This window comes from Labeo rohita, chromosome 23, assembly GCF_022985175.1.
Source record: "Labeo rohita strain BAU-BD-2019 chromosome 23, IGBB_LRoh.1.0, whole genome shotgun sequence".
Lineage (NCBI taxonomy): Eukaryota > Metazoa > Chordata > Actinopteri > Cypriniformes > Cyprinidae > Labeo > Labeo rohita.
In genome coordinates, this window is record NC_066891.1 from 8,717,523 (window position 1) to 8,736,568 (window position 19,046).

Sequence of the window (19,046 nt, forward strand, 5' to 3'; positions counted from 1 at the left end):
ATGAAAATAATTGAAAATAAATGAAAATTGTTTACACAGTATAATAAGCATATATGAAAAGGCTACAATATTTGTTATTATACATATTATATGTGTATGTGTTACTTTAACATTGGTCACACATTATTATAGTAATTAATATTTTAGTTTGGTGATTTTGTCATTTTTATTGGAATGTACACATTTAATTTATTTATTTACAATAATAATAATAATAATAATAATAATAACAATATCTGTGATATATGATAAAATGCAGTTCATACATATAATATAAGAAACATACATATAGATTTTTTTTTTTGGAAGAAAATGAGCTAAAATATGTTCTGAACATGTTCTTAAAAGTACAATGCTACACCTTCATTGTTTAAAAAAAAAATAGCGGAATTATATTATATACTAAAAAACCACTCTGTATATTAGATTCTGCTTTATTTCCCATCATATTAGTTTCTATGGGACATACAATTGGGCATATCTTCAAAGAGCAACGCTTTGGCATCATTAGTTCATCATTAGTTCTGCTATCCCTTCACACTCAGCTTGTTTGTAAGTTTGTCAGTTTGTTTTTTCACTAAACTGCCATGAAATCTAATTACCCTGATTAGCTTGGCTTCATTCCGAAAATAATCTGCAAATGTGACACAATGTAATTTAACAAAGTCTATTCAGCTCGCAACTGCGCGAGGCAAAGGGGAGAAACGATAAGAGCGGCCGAGAGCCAATCAGAGACGAGGGAGAGCCGGTATCGGTCATGCTAAGCCACCTGACTGCTGCTGAGAGACGCTTTGCTCGTGGCTCTGCCATTCGTTTCGGCAATCAAAACACACAGGTGGAGAACAGATAGCCGTAAACTACACATTTAATGAAACGCTCCAACCATCTGATAAGAAAAAAGATGCCTTTTAGAAGAGATTGTGAGTCCAGCCCCACAGAAAAAAATGGAAATGTGCGTTTGAAAGGGTGTGAGAAAGAAATGAAATGGAAAAGTGGAACGGAAAGGACTAGAAAAAGGCAACATTTACAGTATATATATAGATTTTGTTTTGGTAAACAAAGAAGCTTCTCAAATATTATAGCATTTCAGATGTCATTACTGTACCTTGGTACCACAATAGTACTTCTTGTAAGAGTAATAAGCCTGTAAGAGAGCACAAGCGCTAAGGCAAAATGGCAAAAAAGAGCAAACGTGGGAAACTATTTTATTAAGTACTCTGACAGGTGTCAAAACAAGGTTGAAAGAGCAGATCAGATGGCACACTTGCTGAGCACAACGGAATAATGGTGTTCCGCGGGGATTCCTTTGAAGTCTTTCACGTTTTCTCCCTTTTACTGCCTTTATTTGCTTTGAAATGACTGCGGCTCCGGTGAGCCGGGAATCCAGGTTATCATGCGGTGCGCGCCCCCACAGCGCTGAATCACATAGTGGGAATGAGCTCGCAGCAAACTCACATGTTCAAGTTAGAAAACTTCAAATCCATCTGACTGATGCCGGAGCATTCCACTGCGGCTTCTGGTGCAATATTTAACACCGTACTATACTGCATTATAAATGCGTGCACGGAATGCCAGAAAATTTTAGGAAACGGTTATTTTGCACATTTCTGGGAATTAGCAAAGTTAAAATAAAATAAAATAAAATAAAACACTGTTACCAGGACATTTCACATATGGTTGTTATAAAATAAAATAATATAAAATGAATATGAAATAAATATTTAAAAAATGTAAAAATAAATATAAAAGAAATAATGTATCGTTAAGTATTTATAACTCAACTATGATTTAACTAAAACACTGTTACAAATTAAATTAATAATGTTTCATGTTTACTTCCAATTGTCTAATAAGAATCAAATAAATAAAATGAATGAAAAAATAAAATACACTGCAGTTTCTGGTACAATATTAATACAGCACTATACTGCATTATAAATGCATGCATGGAATCCCAGAACATTGCAGGATATGGTTATTTTACATATGGGTATTAGCCAAATTATAAAATAAAATAAAACACTTGCATTAATTATTATACAAATAATCACAAAAAATACAATAAATAAAATAAAATAAACCAAAACAAAATAAAATAAAATTGTTGCATTGATATACAAATTTACACAAAAAATTAAATAAAATTAAACAATAAAAAAATTAAGCAAAACAAAACAAAATGGTTCCACTGATATTATACATTTACACAAACAATAAAATAAATTAAATTAAATAATTAAATAAAATTAAAATAATTAAATAATTGCATAAATTATTTTACAAACTTACACAAAAATACAACTAAATAAAATTAAATAAATGAAAACAAAATAAAATTGTTGCATTGACATTATAAGAAATTTACACAAAAATAAAATAAAATTAAATCAAATAATAAAACTAAATAAAGCAAAATAAAATAATATTGTTCCACTGATATTATACAAATTTACACAAAAAAAATAAAATACAATAAAATAAAACAAAATAAAATTTATTGTAAAGTATTTGTAAATTTGATCAACTGTGATTTCATAATGTTTCACGTTTACTTCCAATTGTCTAATAAGATTCAAATAAATAAAATTAATGAATGAAAAAATAAAGTACACTGCAGTTTCTGGTGCAGTATTTATTGCAATATTTAATACTGTACTATACTGCATTATAAATGCATGCATGGAAATAAAATAAAATAAAATAATGTATAAAGTATTTGCAAATCGGACCAACTATGATTTAACTAAAACACTGTTACCAGCATATTTTGCACATATGTTTACTTCCACATGTCTTATGCGATCAAACAAATGAAATTAATGAAAAAAATAAAATGCACTGCAGTTTCTGGTGCAATATTTATTGTTTATCATTTATCATTGTAGTATACTTCATATTTAAATGCATGCATGGGATACCAGTAAATTCCAGGATATGGTATTATAAAATAAAATAAAATAAAATAAAATTAAATTAAATTAAATTAAATTAAAAAAAAATTTAATTAAATTAAACAAAATCTTGCTAATTAGGTATTGATATATTTTTCAGTCAGATCAAGTATGATTGATTAATACACTGTAGCAAATTAAATTTAACCAGTTTAAAAGCATATAGTTAAAGTAAATACAAAGAATAATCATAGTTAATAATTTCCATTGATATTAATCAATATAACAGTACATTTTCTCTTTTTTGCACAAAAAAAACAAACCAAAAAAAAACCTAATTCCGATCATCTAATGACATTAAATTAAATTGAAGGGGCACAAGAGAATTCTACAGGACGCAGGCCTTGTGATGTGTTTTTCAAAACAGTCCTCATGGTACAAGAATCAACACAACAGTAAAAGGTGTTAGTCTGCATGTAAACAGCCATAATATAAAATGCAGACAGAGTACAAGAAAGCATCCTGTGTAAACGGTCCATTAGCTAGAAAAATAATACAAACAGCCATTTCTTATGATGTCTATTCAACGATTCACCCGCCTGTCACATCAATATAGGCTAATGTCTTCATTTGGGGGCTTTTCTGAGCAAATATTTAAATGTATGTGATGAATTCAATTAATTAATCTGCATATCATGTAATTAATTTGAAGAACATTTCAAATCGACCCACAGAAGCTGACGTTTGGTATGAAACGGACATGGAAAGACCGAGAGCCGCAGTGTGTAGTACAGGATTGTTGGGAAGCCGTGCGGAGGGAAAGAGGAGGGCTGTTTTTTGGCTCTGGTAGCTGGCAGCACTGCTCTGCTAGTCTGCTGTTTGTTTTGCTCAACTGCTGCCTCTAGCAATGCTCCTGCAAGCAAAACATGATATCTGCTGCTCTTTTCTTTCTCATTCTCTCACATTCTCTACTTCTCTCTCGCAGTCTAAAGAAGCTGTGGGGCGATGCAGAGACGGCGCTCATGGAGCGTTAAGCAAAGTAAAGCCCACACTGCAAACACAGCAAATGCAGCCCACTTCCGTGGATCAGCCACATTCCCTCGCTTCCGAATTGGAAATGGATTTAAATCACATGGGTACAGATTTTGAGTTTAGGATTAATGTTCTACACTTCCAAAAAGCATCATGGTAATACTATGGTATTCTATGGAATAACTAGGAGTGGCATGTAAATACTATGGTATGTAATATAACAATCATTCTGTACTATGATACTACCACAGTATTCTTGGAAGTACCTCCAGGGTGCTTCCAATAATACCATTGGAAGGTACAAAAACCATAGTAGTACCATAGTACTACTGTAAGAGATGTAAATACAGAAGTGTTATCTTGGTATGAGTATACTATTATTATTTTATTTATTGGTATTTGAACTAGCTTTTATTTATTTATATATTTTTTCCTCCAGTTTTCATTTTATCTTTTTTATTATTATTATTATTTATATATTTAATTTATTAGAATGTATGCTTTTATATGATGATATATTCTGTATATTTATGTATATTACATATTATTTGCTTCAATTATATAATAATATATAATAAAATAATGTCATTATATATATATATATATATATATATATATACACACACACACACTTTTTTTGATTTTTTAAATATTTATATTTTATTTTATTACATTTAATCAGTTTTCTTGTTAGTTTATGAAATTTTAAAAGTATATATATATATATATATACACTTTTTAAACATTTTATAAATACTATATTTATAAAAAATTATAAATGTATTAAAGTATTTAATTACATTTTTTGTAGTTTTTCATCTAATATTTACATTTTATTTTATTACAGCTTTATTACAATTTTTTTTTTATTGTATTTTATTACAGCTTTATTACAGAATTTTGTTATGTGCTTTTATTAGAATTTATATATTTAGTTTATTAAAATGTATGCTTTTATATTATATAATATTTTACGTATCTTTACATATACTATATATTATATTATATATAAACATTTTATAAATACTATAAAATATATAAAACATTTTAGAAACATTTCAGCTTTACATTTTTTGTTGCATTTTTGTAGTTTTCCATCTAACATTTATATTTTCTTTTATTACAGATTTATTACAATTACACTTTTCACTTTTAGTTTTCGATATTTTACGTATAAAATAAAATATATGAAAACATAAAACATTTCATTAACATTTCAGCTTTATATTTACATTTTTTATTTGCACCTTTTAGTTTATTACAGATTTATTACAATTATTAAACAATTAATTAAAATTCGTTCTTTCATTGCAACACAAAAAAAGTATTTTTTTTTTTTTTTTTTTTTTTTTTGGGTAGTATACCTTGGAACTAGTGTGGAACCATGGTACATGAATTTCAATCCCACTCAGAACCTCGTAAAGCGGTGCTATTGTTCTTACCATCCTAAAAGCAGTTATGATGGGTTTAGTTCTGAAGTTACTTACAGTACCCCATCATCACAGCTAATGTTAGGAACAACAGAACTGCTTTAGCTGGTCGTTTACGCTGTATCACTATTGACTTCGTTAAGCGACCTGACAAGCCTGTTATTATGTCTAACCAATTACTATCAACAATTCAAGGGCAGCACCACCAAAATTCTTTAAATCCTAGTAGCGTTTTTAATTACATATTTTGGCAAGTCTTATCAGGGTAACAGATGAGGAACTGAGCTGCCATCTAATTAGGCAGTCTGGAGCTCGTTGACTAGTAAGGGCCAAACGGTGAGCGGAAAACAACTCGTGGATCCATCCACTCTAAGAGGAGCCTGTTGTCAAATGAAAGGGACTTTGAAGTCTAAAAGGGTTTTAGAGTGTCCGCCCACATGGGGCTCGAAAATAGAGCACCACTCAAAACTTAGCAAGATGCGCCATAATACAAACCAATAACTGGAGACACAGTGATATCGATTATATAAGACATTTCCATAAGGCTACTAGGAAAAATACATCACTTTAAAATTGACTAGTGGGTGGGCATTTGAATGACTAATCGGTTTTAAGAAATAGGCTAGCTTTGGGTTGACCTGTCTTGGACTGAACACACTTCTTAGAGGGCATTTAGATACTGACATGCTATATATATATATATATATATATATATATAGAGAGAGAGAGAGAGAGAGAGAGAGAGAGAGAATGCTATTTATGGGAAAATATTAAGGTGACAGACAGTCTTTGAAAAATGTAATGCTTGGGGTGATGCTCAAAAAACTGAGGAACAGATGACATGGATGTGCAACCGGATGTGTATGGATAAAATGACGATGCTTTAATTAATTTAAAAACAAATTCTTTGTGATGATTTTACTGTGCAACATGCTTTCAACAGGTTAACTGAAACACCGCTATATGAAAACTGATAATTGCTATTAATAACTGAAAAAGGAAAAACAGACATCCATGTGAATATGCATGGATGAAGCAATGATGCTTTAAAGAAAACTAATTTAACTTAATGATTTTACCATGCAAACATGCTAATCATTTCAGTATCTGAATATGTGTGGATGAAGAGATGCTGTTTTGAAGGAAATTAATTTAAAGGCACACCTTATTAAATGATTTTATCATACAAACAGCTGAAGTACAACATGCTTTCAGCATGATAATTAAAGTAACACTGCTTAAAAAATTTTAAATTAATATACAAACAAACTAAAATTCAGTAAAATATCTGAAAAAATATACATAAAGGTTATTGGATGACTGGTAAAGATCTTGACCTATCCTAGGTTTTAATTACAGAAGCCTGTTTCCCCAACTGAAATAAATAGGTAATTGCAACTTTTAACAATTCTGAATTTTGTTCTCACAATTTGGAGTTCACATATTTACTTTTCTTTCTTTTTGTGTGATACAAACATGCAATTCTGACTCATTTCTCAGAATTGTGACATAAACTTACAATTGCAAAGTTTAAACTAAGAATTGTAAGATATAAACTCGTAGTTCTGACTTTTTTCTCAGAATTGCGTGAGAAACTCGCAGTTGTAAGTTATAAAGTCAGTATTGCATGATATAAACTCAAAATTGCAAGTAAAAAAAGTCAAAAATGTTGAGAAATTAAGTCAGAATTGCAAGATATAAACTTGTAGTTCTGACTTTCTTCTCAGAGCTGAATGACAAAATCACAGTTGTGAGCTATAAAGTCAGTATTTCATTATACAAATTCGCAATTGTGAGTAAAAGTCACAATTCTGAGAAATGAGAAGATCTAAAGTTGCAAATCTGACGTTTTTTTCTCAGAATTGTGACAAACTTGCATTTGCGAGTTATAAAGTAAGAAATGCGAGATATAAACTCACAGTTGAGTTATAAAGTCAGTATTGCATGATATAAACTCACAATTGCAAGTAAAAAATCGTAATTGATAGAAATAAAGAATCGTTCACTTTTTTCTCAGAACTGAGAGTTTATCTTACATTTGTGACTTTATGACACACAACTGTGAGTTATTAAGTCCGAATTGTGAGATACAAATTCTGAGAATATACCAATCAACTTTACAACTCAATATTGCCAGTTTATATCTTACAATTGAGGGAAAAATGTCAGAATTGCAAGTTTATATGACAGTTCTGAGAAAAAAAATCAGAAATACGTGATGTTCACTGGCAATTGTGAGAAAAAAAGTCAGAATCATTTTTTTATTCAGTGGTAGAAATGGGCTTCCATGGCTAATTGCTACTGCTGATGCTGACGCTAAAGTGCATCTAAAAGACTGTAGATGAAGTGACCATGCTTAAAGGAAAAAAGTAATTTAATGTAAAGACACAATTTATCTGATATGATTTTGCAATGCAAACATACTAACACCTAGAGCAAGTGTTTACAAAAAATGTTCAAGATAATAAAAATCAGATCTGGCATTAAACTCTAGATGGCCTGATAGGTCTAACTAAATCTGACATAATGTCACCATTATCACATGGCACAGCTGGTTGGTTCTCTCCTGCATCAGTAGCCAATGAGCCCACTGCTCAACATTCAAATATATGACTGGTCCTTGCTGAAGCAGTTGCAGTGTGCTTCAGAAACCCTCCACCTTCCCCAGCTCCACCTGTATAGATCTGCTACAGGGTGATTCATGTAAGCTATGGGGGTTATTTCATGTATGTTAAGTGTAGCAGCAGCAGCGTAGTGGATCTATTCTGCCAAGACCAAACACATTAACATTGTCATGCACATTACTATGCCAATCCCTCCAAGACTTGTCATGACAGAACTATGTATATGTTAGTAAAAATCCCTATAAGCTAGGTCGGCTGTTGGATAACTAATCAAGATCAATTCCTCATTGCTACCTATTTGCTACACAAGAGCTTAACTTATAGCCTAACACTAAGGGTTTTGCATTGTGATATATATAGTATAGAATATAGTAAAATACAGTAAGAAATCTTATAGGACCCAGTGACTAGCACTGGACTAAGTTAAAACAGCATGAGAAACCCAGTCCTGGCCCCGTATTCTTGGGCACCACCCAAGACTTTGCGAGTGCTCGCGCCATCTCCTTGACTCCTGAATGTAAAATTCATCTTCGGTCTCCATTAGGCAGACAGACGCTGAGGCATCTGGAAATTAAGATTTAATACACTTTGAATAATTAAAGCCACAGATCAGTGGCAGCCTTAGATCCCTCCGAGAGGCCCAGTGCCAGAGAGAACGGGAACTGAGGGGCTTTGAGCTCGACTTGCAACACAGCAGGATGGACCGGCATCAAACGACAAAGGTGAGGGTGCGTGGCGGGGTCCCCGTTTCTGCTAATTGCCTTTCTGATTTATTGATTAATTACGATGAACACTCTGCGACGTTATCCCAAGAGGATGAGGCGTTGGGTTGGATGAAGGCAGCATTTGATATGGAATCACTCAAGGAACTGAAATGGCACGAGGTGAGGCGTGCGTTCTTGGCACGGATGCTGGAATACTGATCCAGAGACCGGCTTCTCAGAGCTCTGTCCTCGGCTGTGTGTAACGCAGCGCCGTCACCGGCAATGCCTGGGATCAGCGGCATGAGAGACGGGAATTTGCAGTGTTTTTGGGAGCTGGGCAGAGATTTGAGAGAGTGACTGAGTGAGTGAGAGAGGAAAAGACAGAGCGAAGGATGAAGAAACACCTGACAGCCAAACAGGACAGACGGTAAATCAGAGCTGGATGGAGTTTGGAAGCCAGAAGTGGATGCTGCTCTCCACATGCAATAGGAAACAAAGAGCAGATCGAACCTGTGCATGTGCAATTCAGTTTAGGGCTAGAGGTCAGTGAGGAGTATATGGCTGACACATTAAGAATCCAATTCAATGTTTATGTATTCTATTCAAATTATGCATGTTCTATAAGAGTCATGCATACAGATTGAAGATTAAATCAAGCTCTGACACAAAAGCATCACGTCCTACATAACAGAAAACTAAGATGCTGCAAAATGGAACATGGTACTATGTTTGGACATAAAAAAATAGGACATCTTGGTCATTTCTCATCTACTGTAAAAAGTGAGATAAGACATGTTCAGGTCACATTTCACACTACAATCAAGAGCTGTATATATATATATATATATATATGTATGTGTGTGTGTGTGTCTGTGTGTGTTTTAATTATTGTATTATTTGCATAAAAAGTATATAATATAATAATTACACATAATTGCATTTTTAAAAAAAATGAAAATATATATATATTTTGCATAGTAAGTAGTACGTAAATAAAGCTTATTTAAATTAATATTATTTTAATGAAACATTATTTTCAGCAAAAAAGAACAAAAAAATATATATCTAAATTTTTATTATAATGTACATAATATAATAATTATACAAATAATTGTATTTAAAAAGTTACAAGAACATATATTGTGCATAAAGTAAATTAAGCTTATGCAAATGCCTTTGCAACATTATTTTCATGATAATAATTAGCATTAGCATAATGTGTTTGGATAAGGTTCATTAGATTGTCATTACTGTAAAACAGTATAAAACTGCATTAATATCATTATTTTATGTTACAGCTTTACAGTAATATAAAATGTGCATAGTTGTCATGAAATAATATCACAATTTGTTAATACACAATTTAATTTAAATAATTTAAATAAAATTGAAATAATTCAAATCATAAAAACTGAAAATTAGAAATTATGTAAAAAATGTTATTATTGTATTGTTATTTTTATATTTTTTATGTTATTATTATAATGTTATGTAAAAATTATAAAAGGTTGAAGACATTTTGCTGCATCCATGTAAACATCAATAAATATTAATTTAAATAATTTAATAAATAAAATGTAACAATTAAAATAATGAAAACTGAAAAAAAATGTTATTATATTGTTATTATCATGTTATATTGTTATGTTATTATTATGTTATGTAAAAAATATTATTATTATTATAAAATACTATAAGTTTTTTTTATATATATATGTGGTAAACTATGGCCTGACTAGACAACTGGTTAAAGCTTATATTCAACCAGTTACTTTTACAAACATTAACAAATCAATTCCTTTTCAATGGATGCTTAAAAGACTCAACTTCTATTATTTGAACAGTTTAAAGCTTTATGGACCAAGCACAGACATTATAAAGGATGTAAAAATGAAATTACGGTCTCCGGTGACAAAGCGAAGTGAAATCTGAACGTATTCTCATTTTTAATTAAGTCTTACAAAGCGAAAAGGAAGAAAGTATAAACACGATGGACGTCCTGATAAAAAAAAGTCTCTGATCAACTCAGCTGTGCAGCTTCCATATTAGTTATACTGATTATAACTGAAGCCGTGAAAGCCGGCGAATATATCCTTCTTTCAAGAAGACAAAAGAACGGCTTGTTTTTGGTGTCGGCGGAGGCTTTCTTTGAATTATCTTCCTGCTGACAACTATATTACCGTCTTATGTAGTCGCACCACCCCGAAACGCTTTTGAAATGCTGTGGATAAAATATTTGCGGGAAGCAAGTTATTTTATTACCAAACAACAATGCAGGTACAATAGCTTTGAGCAGAAAGCTTTTAATGCGAACAGCTCCGTATGAATTATGAGTGCTATATACTGTCCTATTTACACTGCAAGTCTTTAAACCACATATGCACCCAACTGAGGACAAACACCCCCACAATCCTTTGCTGTTTCTGCTATTACCATGGGTGACATGTCTTTGTTTATAAGAGCAAACGCATTACTGAATCACACGGATCCCACGGGTGCAACGAGGAGTTCCTTGGCGATATACCACCCTATGACTTATTTATCAAAACCCCTATTTGTCTCATCGGAGACGCACACTAATGAGTCTCAAATGAGCGGGAGAACGCAGCCGTAACACTAGTTTCATCATCCTTAAAACAAACTCCATTCATTACGCTTATGCACAGGGTGGCTGTATCTCAATAGGGTTGGATGAAAGTGACTACGGCGATGTCGGGTTCCCAAGGTGGGTCAGCGGCTTTCATTCACAGTCTCTCTGGTCCATTTACGGAGAATCAATGTTGGCGCATTATGAGCGCGCCTGCATGACAACACACGCTGTATAGGCTGGCAACAGAAAACAGCGTGATCTACACCGACTCGACTATTAATCCAAAACGCATGACGCATTTCAATATTCCGCCTCTGCACGACCTTCGGTGCGGATCTGTGAAATGGTCGGGTACTTTTGGCACTAGCAAAGGGCAAAACCGCTGTCCAAGTGTGACTAAATGAGCTACTGGCCGACAGCTGGGTTCACAAATAACGAACGCTGGAACAAATGTGTTAGCGGCGCTATTTGTTTGTTTGTTTATATGTATGTTTGTTTATTTCTCCTTGTGGATTCCTCAAGTGTGGCTTACTGAAGCAATTTTCCGCCTGGTCAGATTTAATGTGTTCCTCTGTTTATCCGCTGTCAGGCAAATGTTGATTTATATACATTTGATTTGCAAATGTGACTCATTACGCTCGGTGACTGCGTGGTTTATCTTTCATGTCTTCGCGAGGATGTTTGGCTACTTTTTAAGGTAAGGTTGTTCCGAGACTGAGCTTTAATAATGGCAGAGATAAAGTCATTCTGAAAGGGACTGAGGGACAGCATGTGCGGTCGTATTTGTAGCAGCTGTATTTGCTGACAAATATTAATTTAAAATCATATATAAGCCAGTATTCACAATAGAAAAGTGATTCAAAAGCCTGCCTATAACTAATTTAAAGAAAAGAAGAAAAAAAAACATAAATTATTATTATTATTTTCTCCTCATGTGCAGCTCACTAAAGCAATTTTCCACAACAACAAAAACAACATTATTAATAATGTAAAAAACAAATAATAATAATCTCTTTTCTAGCATAAATATTGTTATATTAGTTTGTTTTTTTATATATATATATATATATATATATATTTATAATTTATAATAGTTTGTTATATATATAGAATTTATAATTATGTTATATAAATTAAGATATATCTGCACATATAGACCACAAAATAATTAATATTATAATCATTATTATTATTATTATTTTCTTCTCAAGTGCGGCTCACTAAAGCAATTTTCCATAACAACGACCACAATAATAATAACAATAATATTCATAATAATAACAACGGTAATAATAATAATAATAATAATTATTATTATTGTTTCCACAACAACAGCAATAATAATTATAATAATAATAATCACTTGTCTAGCGTGAGTATTGTTACACATAATTTGTTATTTGTTATTTGATTAATTTTATATAATTTTAAATTAATATTCATGACCACACAAAATTAGCATTTATTATTAAGAATAAATTATTTAAAGGATTGTAATACAATTATTATTATTATTATTATTATTATAAATCAAATGTGGCTCACTAAAGTAATATTACTAATAATAACAATAACAACATATAATAATAATAATAACAATAATACTGATGATGATGATGATAGTATTTATAATTATAATTATAATTATTATTATTATTATTATTATAACCTCAAGTGTGGCTCACTAAAGCAATTTTCAATAATAATAATTATAATAATAATACATTTCTAGCATGAATTTTGTTATATATAATTTGTAGTTATTATATTAAACTAAGATTTATCTACAAATACAGTTCTCACAAATATGACCACAAAAATAATTTATTATTTTTACTTAAATAATGTATTATTTAAAGGATTATAATATATATATATATATATATATATATATATATATATATATATATATATATATATATATATATTTTTTTTTAAATTACATAAAAAATATAATAATAATAATAATAATAATTATTATTATTATTATTATTATTATTGTTGTTGTTGTTGTTGTTGTTGTTGTTATTATTATTATTATTTTGCTCCTCAAGTGCAGCTCACTAAAGCAATTTTCCACAACAACAGTGATGATGATTATAATAATAATAATAATAATAATAATAACAACTTTTCTAGCATTAATACTGTTATATATAATTTTTAAAGAATTATTCATTATTTAAGGACTCTTATTTTTATTCTTATCAATACAAAAGTAGACAGCACGTAGCACTGATGTTAACCTTATGATTACATTTGTAGTCATCACCAGAATGCTTTTATGATTCCCAGAAACGCTGTCTAGGCAGGCACCTCCACTCGCTTTTGAGACCCCACCGCCAATAATAATGAAAAGCAATCTCCAAAATCTCACTTCAACCACTAGTTATTAACCGCCGCTACCTGAAGATACCAGATCTGAAACACCTATCCTTCACTCCCTGCCTCAATTCCACACCTTCACCCACAAAATCCTGCCGCTGTCTCACCCTCATCCTCAACCCAATAAACACCAACCTCCATGTCAAGAGCATCTTCTCCAGAGTTTATTACTCTCTACACACGTCATGGCAACTTCTTCATAGCCACATGTCAGGTTATGACGCAATGACATCAAGCTACTGTCCAAATGAATCATCTATAATATAATAATGTAGGCAAAACACTAACTGTCAAAAAAAGGCTGTTTTCTATCTGAAGGATTATACTTAATGAATTTATATTTATTCATTTAGACGAAGCTTTTAACCAGAGCGACTTGAATAATGATAAATTTGCTTAATAAAATAACATTTGAATGAAAAATTGTGGCCTTGATGTTTGCATTATGCAGAAACCTTTCCACAAAATCAATAAAGCTATCAAAGCCATTATACATTATAAATACAGTCAAGGATAAAGGGTTAAAGACATTTTGCTGCACATTGCACTTAACAACTGTCTTTAATGTTGACACTATTCACAATCCATATAAACATCAGTATAAATAATAATTTGAACAATGAATCATTAAAACGGAAAAAGAAAATAATGGAAAAAATGTCTTGCTCCTTCAAGGCATCCTCAAAAATCTTCTATGAATTAACTCAGTGTCAAATAAAAAGCAGCTCTATGAAACATTTGAAGAATTTAAATTTATTTTACTTGAAATAAATATAATAAAACAATGATAGAAATTGAATACTTGACATGTATTATTATCATTATTATTATTATTATTATTAACTTATTTCACTTAAAGTTTAATAAAATACAAATTAAATAACAATATTAATTATTGTTACTATTAATATTATTATTAACATTGCACTTGAAACATAATAAAAATAATGATAATTAAATAATAATAATAATAATAAAAATAATAGTACATTTGAAGAATTTTAATTTATTTTACTTGAAACAAAAATAACAAACTTGTTTCAATTGAAATATAACAAAAATAATGAGAATTAAATACTACTACTACTACTACTAATAACTTATTTCACTTAAAACATAATAAAAATAATGAGAATAAAATACTACTAATAATTATTATTATTTTAAGTATTACTGTTACTGTTATTTTTTAAAACAGCAACAACAACACAACATAATAATAATAATAATAATAATAATAATAAAAAAAAAACTTATTTCACTTGAAACATAATAATGAGAATAAAATACTCCTATTACTAATATTTAATAATAATAATTATTAATATTATTGTTGTTGTTGTTATTGTTAACTTATTTCATTTGAAACAAAAATAATAACAATAAAATATAATATAATAATTATTTTATTATTACTATTATTATTATTACTATCACTTTAATTATTACTGTTATTTTTAAAACAGCAATAAAAACAAAAAACAACAACTCAACATGATGATAATAATTATTATTAACTTATTTCACTTGAAACATAATAAATAAAAATACTACTAATAATAATAAACAGCAACAACAATAACAATAGTAATACTACTTAATGAGAATAAAATATTACTAATAACAATAACTTTTATTATTTTAAAATATTACTTATTTTAATTTTAAACTTCTTTTTTTAAAACAACAACAACAACATAATAATTATAATTTTAATTATAATTATTATTATTATTATCAATCATATATAACAAAAATGACAGTGTACGGCAGTGGCTACTAGTGCAAGATACAAATGCACTGAGCTGAAATCCAAGATCAGCTAATATTGAGGATGCTGCAGCACAGCAGGAAGGTGTTTGGGAGTGAACAGCGATAAGGCTGTATGGAAAATGGTAAACATTTATGTACATTACACCCAAATGCCCCTCTCAATGGCGAAAGCACTGTTTAACAGCTGCAGAGCGCGTGAACAGCCCCCTGGTCGACTCGAAACGGTTTGAGATACAAATGCTCCCCCGAGACGACTTCGGCAGTCGAGAACGGGCATGTGGAGGATTGATGCGTGTGTGTGCGGCGGTAATCATAACCCACTGTACACGCGTAACGCCGCCTCGCGCACTTCCAGCGCTCATACGAAAAGATGTGATTGATATTGGTTTTTATGCAAATGTAGCATTTGTAAATGTACAACACGATACAATTTGCATAGTCATTCAGTCAGTGCCGTTTATAAGTGCATTAATCCAGCGCCGCTCTCCTAACAACAGCTGCTCACACAAAGCCAGCACGAAAAGAACAACACTCGCAAATGGGACATGACCGCCCATGTGTGCATCTGCACCCCTGGATTCGTCGGTGATGGGTCGCAAACATGAAAAGCAATTTTCGATTAAATGAAATGCGAGTTGTGAGCAGAAAGTGCTTTGCGTATAAATGTATGTATTGTATCAGACTGACCTCGGACATGTTGACACGGCCCTCCTGGAAGGAGCAGTCGTTGGCATTGTGGGTACACATGTGTCTGTATTTGCACCAGTGGCATGGAAAGGAGCCGTTCACACAGGAGAGACACCTATTGAGAAAAGACAGTGAGAGAAAAAGAGTATTATTCAAATGCATTCTATATCAAACCATGACATTTCCACATGACATACTCACATGTTCCTCTATGAGCACTTGGACTTTGGTGCTTTGCACAAGTATATTATTAGCTTGCTCTCAGAGTACTTCAGTAACCACGCAGCAACCAACCCAGAACACATTTACAATCACATAGCAATACTCTTTAAAAATACGTAAAACTCATTAGAACCCCTCAAAGCCACAACACTCACCAGAATGCCCTAGCAACCCTCTAGAATACCCCCAACGACTGTATAGCAACACACTAGAAACTACTCAGAACACCTTAGCAACACCTAGCAACAACTCTGAACACTGTTAGCATTCGTATGGCAGCTCACTAACAACCACAAAGCCCTAGTAACCACCCAGAGCGCCCTACTAACTGCAGAGCAATGTACTAAAACTCTCAGAACATGTTAGCAACACCCTAGCATCCAACCAGGACACCCTAGCAACCACATAACAATGAGCTAAAATATTCAGAATATCTTAGCAACACCCTAGCACCCACCCAGAATGCCCTAACAACCACATAATGCACTGAAACATTCAGAACACCTTTACTAACACCCTGGCATCCTCCCAGAACACCCTAGCAACTACAAAACAATGAGCTAAAACACTCAAAACACCTTTGTAACACCCTAACACCCACTCAGAACACCCCAACAGCCACATAATGTATCAAAACGCACAGAATACCTTAGCAACACCGTAACACCCACATAATGTACCAAAACGCTCAGAACACCGTAGTAACACACTAACACCCACTCAGAACACCCCAACAGCCACATAATGTACCAAAACGCTCAGAACACCATAGTAACACCCTAACACCCATATAATGTACCAAAATGCTCAGAACACCATAGTAACACCCTAACACCCATATAATGTACCAAAACGCTCAGAACACCGTAGTAACGCCCTAACACCCACTCAGAACACCCCAACAGCCACATAACGTACCAAAACGCTCAGAAAACCGTAGTAACACCCTAACACCCATATAGTGTACCAAGACGCTCAAAACGCCTTAGTAACACCCTAACACCCACATAATGTACCAAAATGCTCAGAACACCATAGCAACACGCTAACACCCACTCAGAACACCCCAACAGCCACATAATGTATCAAAACGCTCAGAAAACCATAGTAACACCCTAACACCCATATAGTGTACCAAGACGCTCAGAACACTGTAGTAACACCCTTACACCCACTCAAAACACCCCAACAGCCACATAATGTACCAAAATGCTCAGAACACCTTAGTAACACCCTAACACCCACATAATGTACCAAAACGCTCAGAACACCATAGTAACACCCTAACACCCACATTTAAAACACCCCGACAGCCACATAATGTACCAAAACGCTCAGAACACCTTAGTAACACCCTAATACCCATATAATGTACCAAGACGCTCAGAACACCGTAGTAACACCCTAACACCCACATTTAAAACACCCCGACAGCCACATAATGTACCAAAACGCTCAGAACACCATAGTAACACCCTAATACCCATATAATGTACCAAGACGCTCAGAACACCGTAGTAACACCCTAACAGCCACATTTAAAACACCCCAACAGCCACATAATGTACCAAAACGCTCAGAACACCATAGTAACACCCTAACACCCATATAATGTACAAAGACGCTCAGAACACCATAGTAACACCCTAACACCCATATAATGTACCAAAACGCTCAGAACACCATAGTAACACCCTAACACCCATATAATGTACCAAAACGCTCAGAACACCATAGTAACACCCTAACACCCATATAATGTACCAAAACGCTCAGAACACCTTAGTAACACCCGAACACTGTAGTAACACTCTACCACCCACTCACTCAGAACACCATAGCAACCACATAATGCACTGAAACTCCCAGGACACCTTAGTAACACACTAGCAACCACATAACAATAGCCTAAAACACTCAGAACACCTTAGTAACACAGTATCTCCCACTCAGAACACCCTAGTAAACACAATCTACTAAACCCTCAGAACACCTTAATTAACACCCTAGTACCCATCCAGAACGCCCTTGGAACCACACAACAATGAGCTAAAACACTCAGAACACCTTAGCAACACCCCAGCATCCACTCAGAACACCCTGGCAACCACAGAGCAGAACACAGAAACACAAAAACACTCAAACCACCTTGGCAACACTCTAGCACCCAGAACCCCCTAGTAACTGCACAGCAACGCACTAAAAACTCGTAAAACCTATGCAACCATAGAGCAGTGCCCTAGCAACACATAAAAAAGCACTTACACCACTATTTATTAATTTAGTGCTGTAGCAACCACCCATTACACCCTATTTCCAAGATGGTTTTTCAAACAAATCTAGCTCTTTTATGTCTTCTCTTTCCCCTTCTCAACACTTTTCATCTTTCAAGCAGAGGTGATGGAGAGCAGGTGGTGTGAGATGGACAGAGAGTGAGACAGATCAAAGACAGAGTGAACGAACGCTCTCATCAAAAGACATCAGAAAAGAAAGCAAAAACCCACAAACACAATCCATTCATTCAAGTTTTACAGACAGAAAATGACCAGAGAGCAAAGCTTCACATTCAACAGTGTGAAATGACTTATTTAGATCAATAACACTGATGATTTGTTCGGTTAAGACATTTAACGACTGAGCCCACATTTTGACGGAGTTGGCACCTCAAGGTGAAAAAAAAAGAAGAATTCCAGACACGTCACAAACAA

The 19,046-nt window shown here is 32.7% G+C and overlaps 1 protein-coding gene across 1 annotated transcript in view; it reads right to left on the reverse strand.

Moving 5' to 3' along the window:
• plxna1a (plexin A1a) overlaps positions 1-19,046 on the reverse strand; it is a 289,406-nt gene that overhangs the window by 107,376 nt on the left and 162,984 nt on the right. The window contains exon 9 of the mRNA XM_051095762.1: positions 16,117-16,231. Coding sequence (XP_050951719.1) covers positions 16,117-16,231 — 115 coding nt within the window. The remainder of the gene's footprint in view (positions 1-16,116; positions 16,232-19,046) is intronic.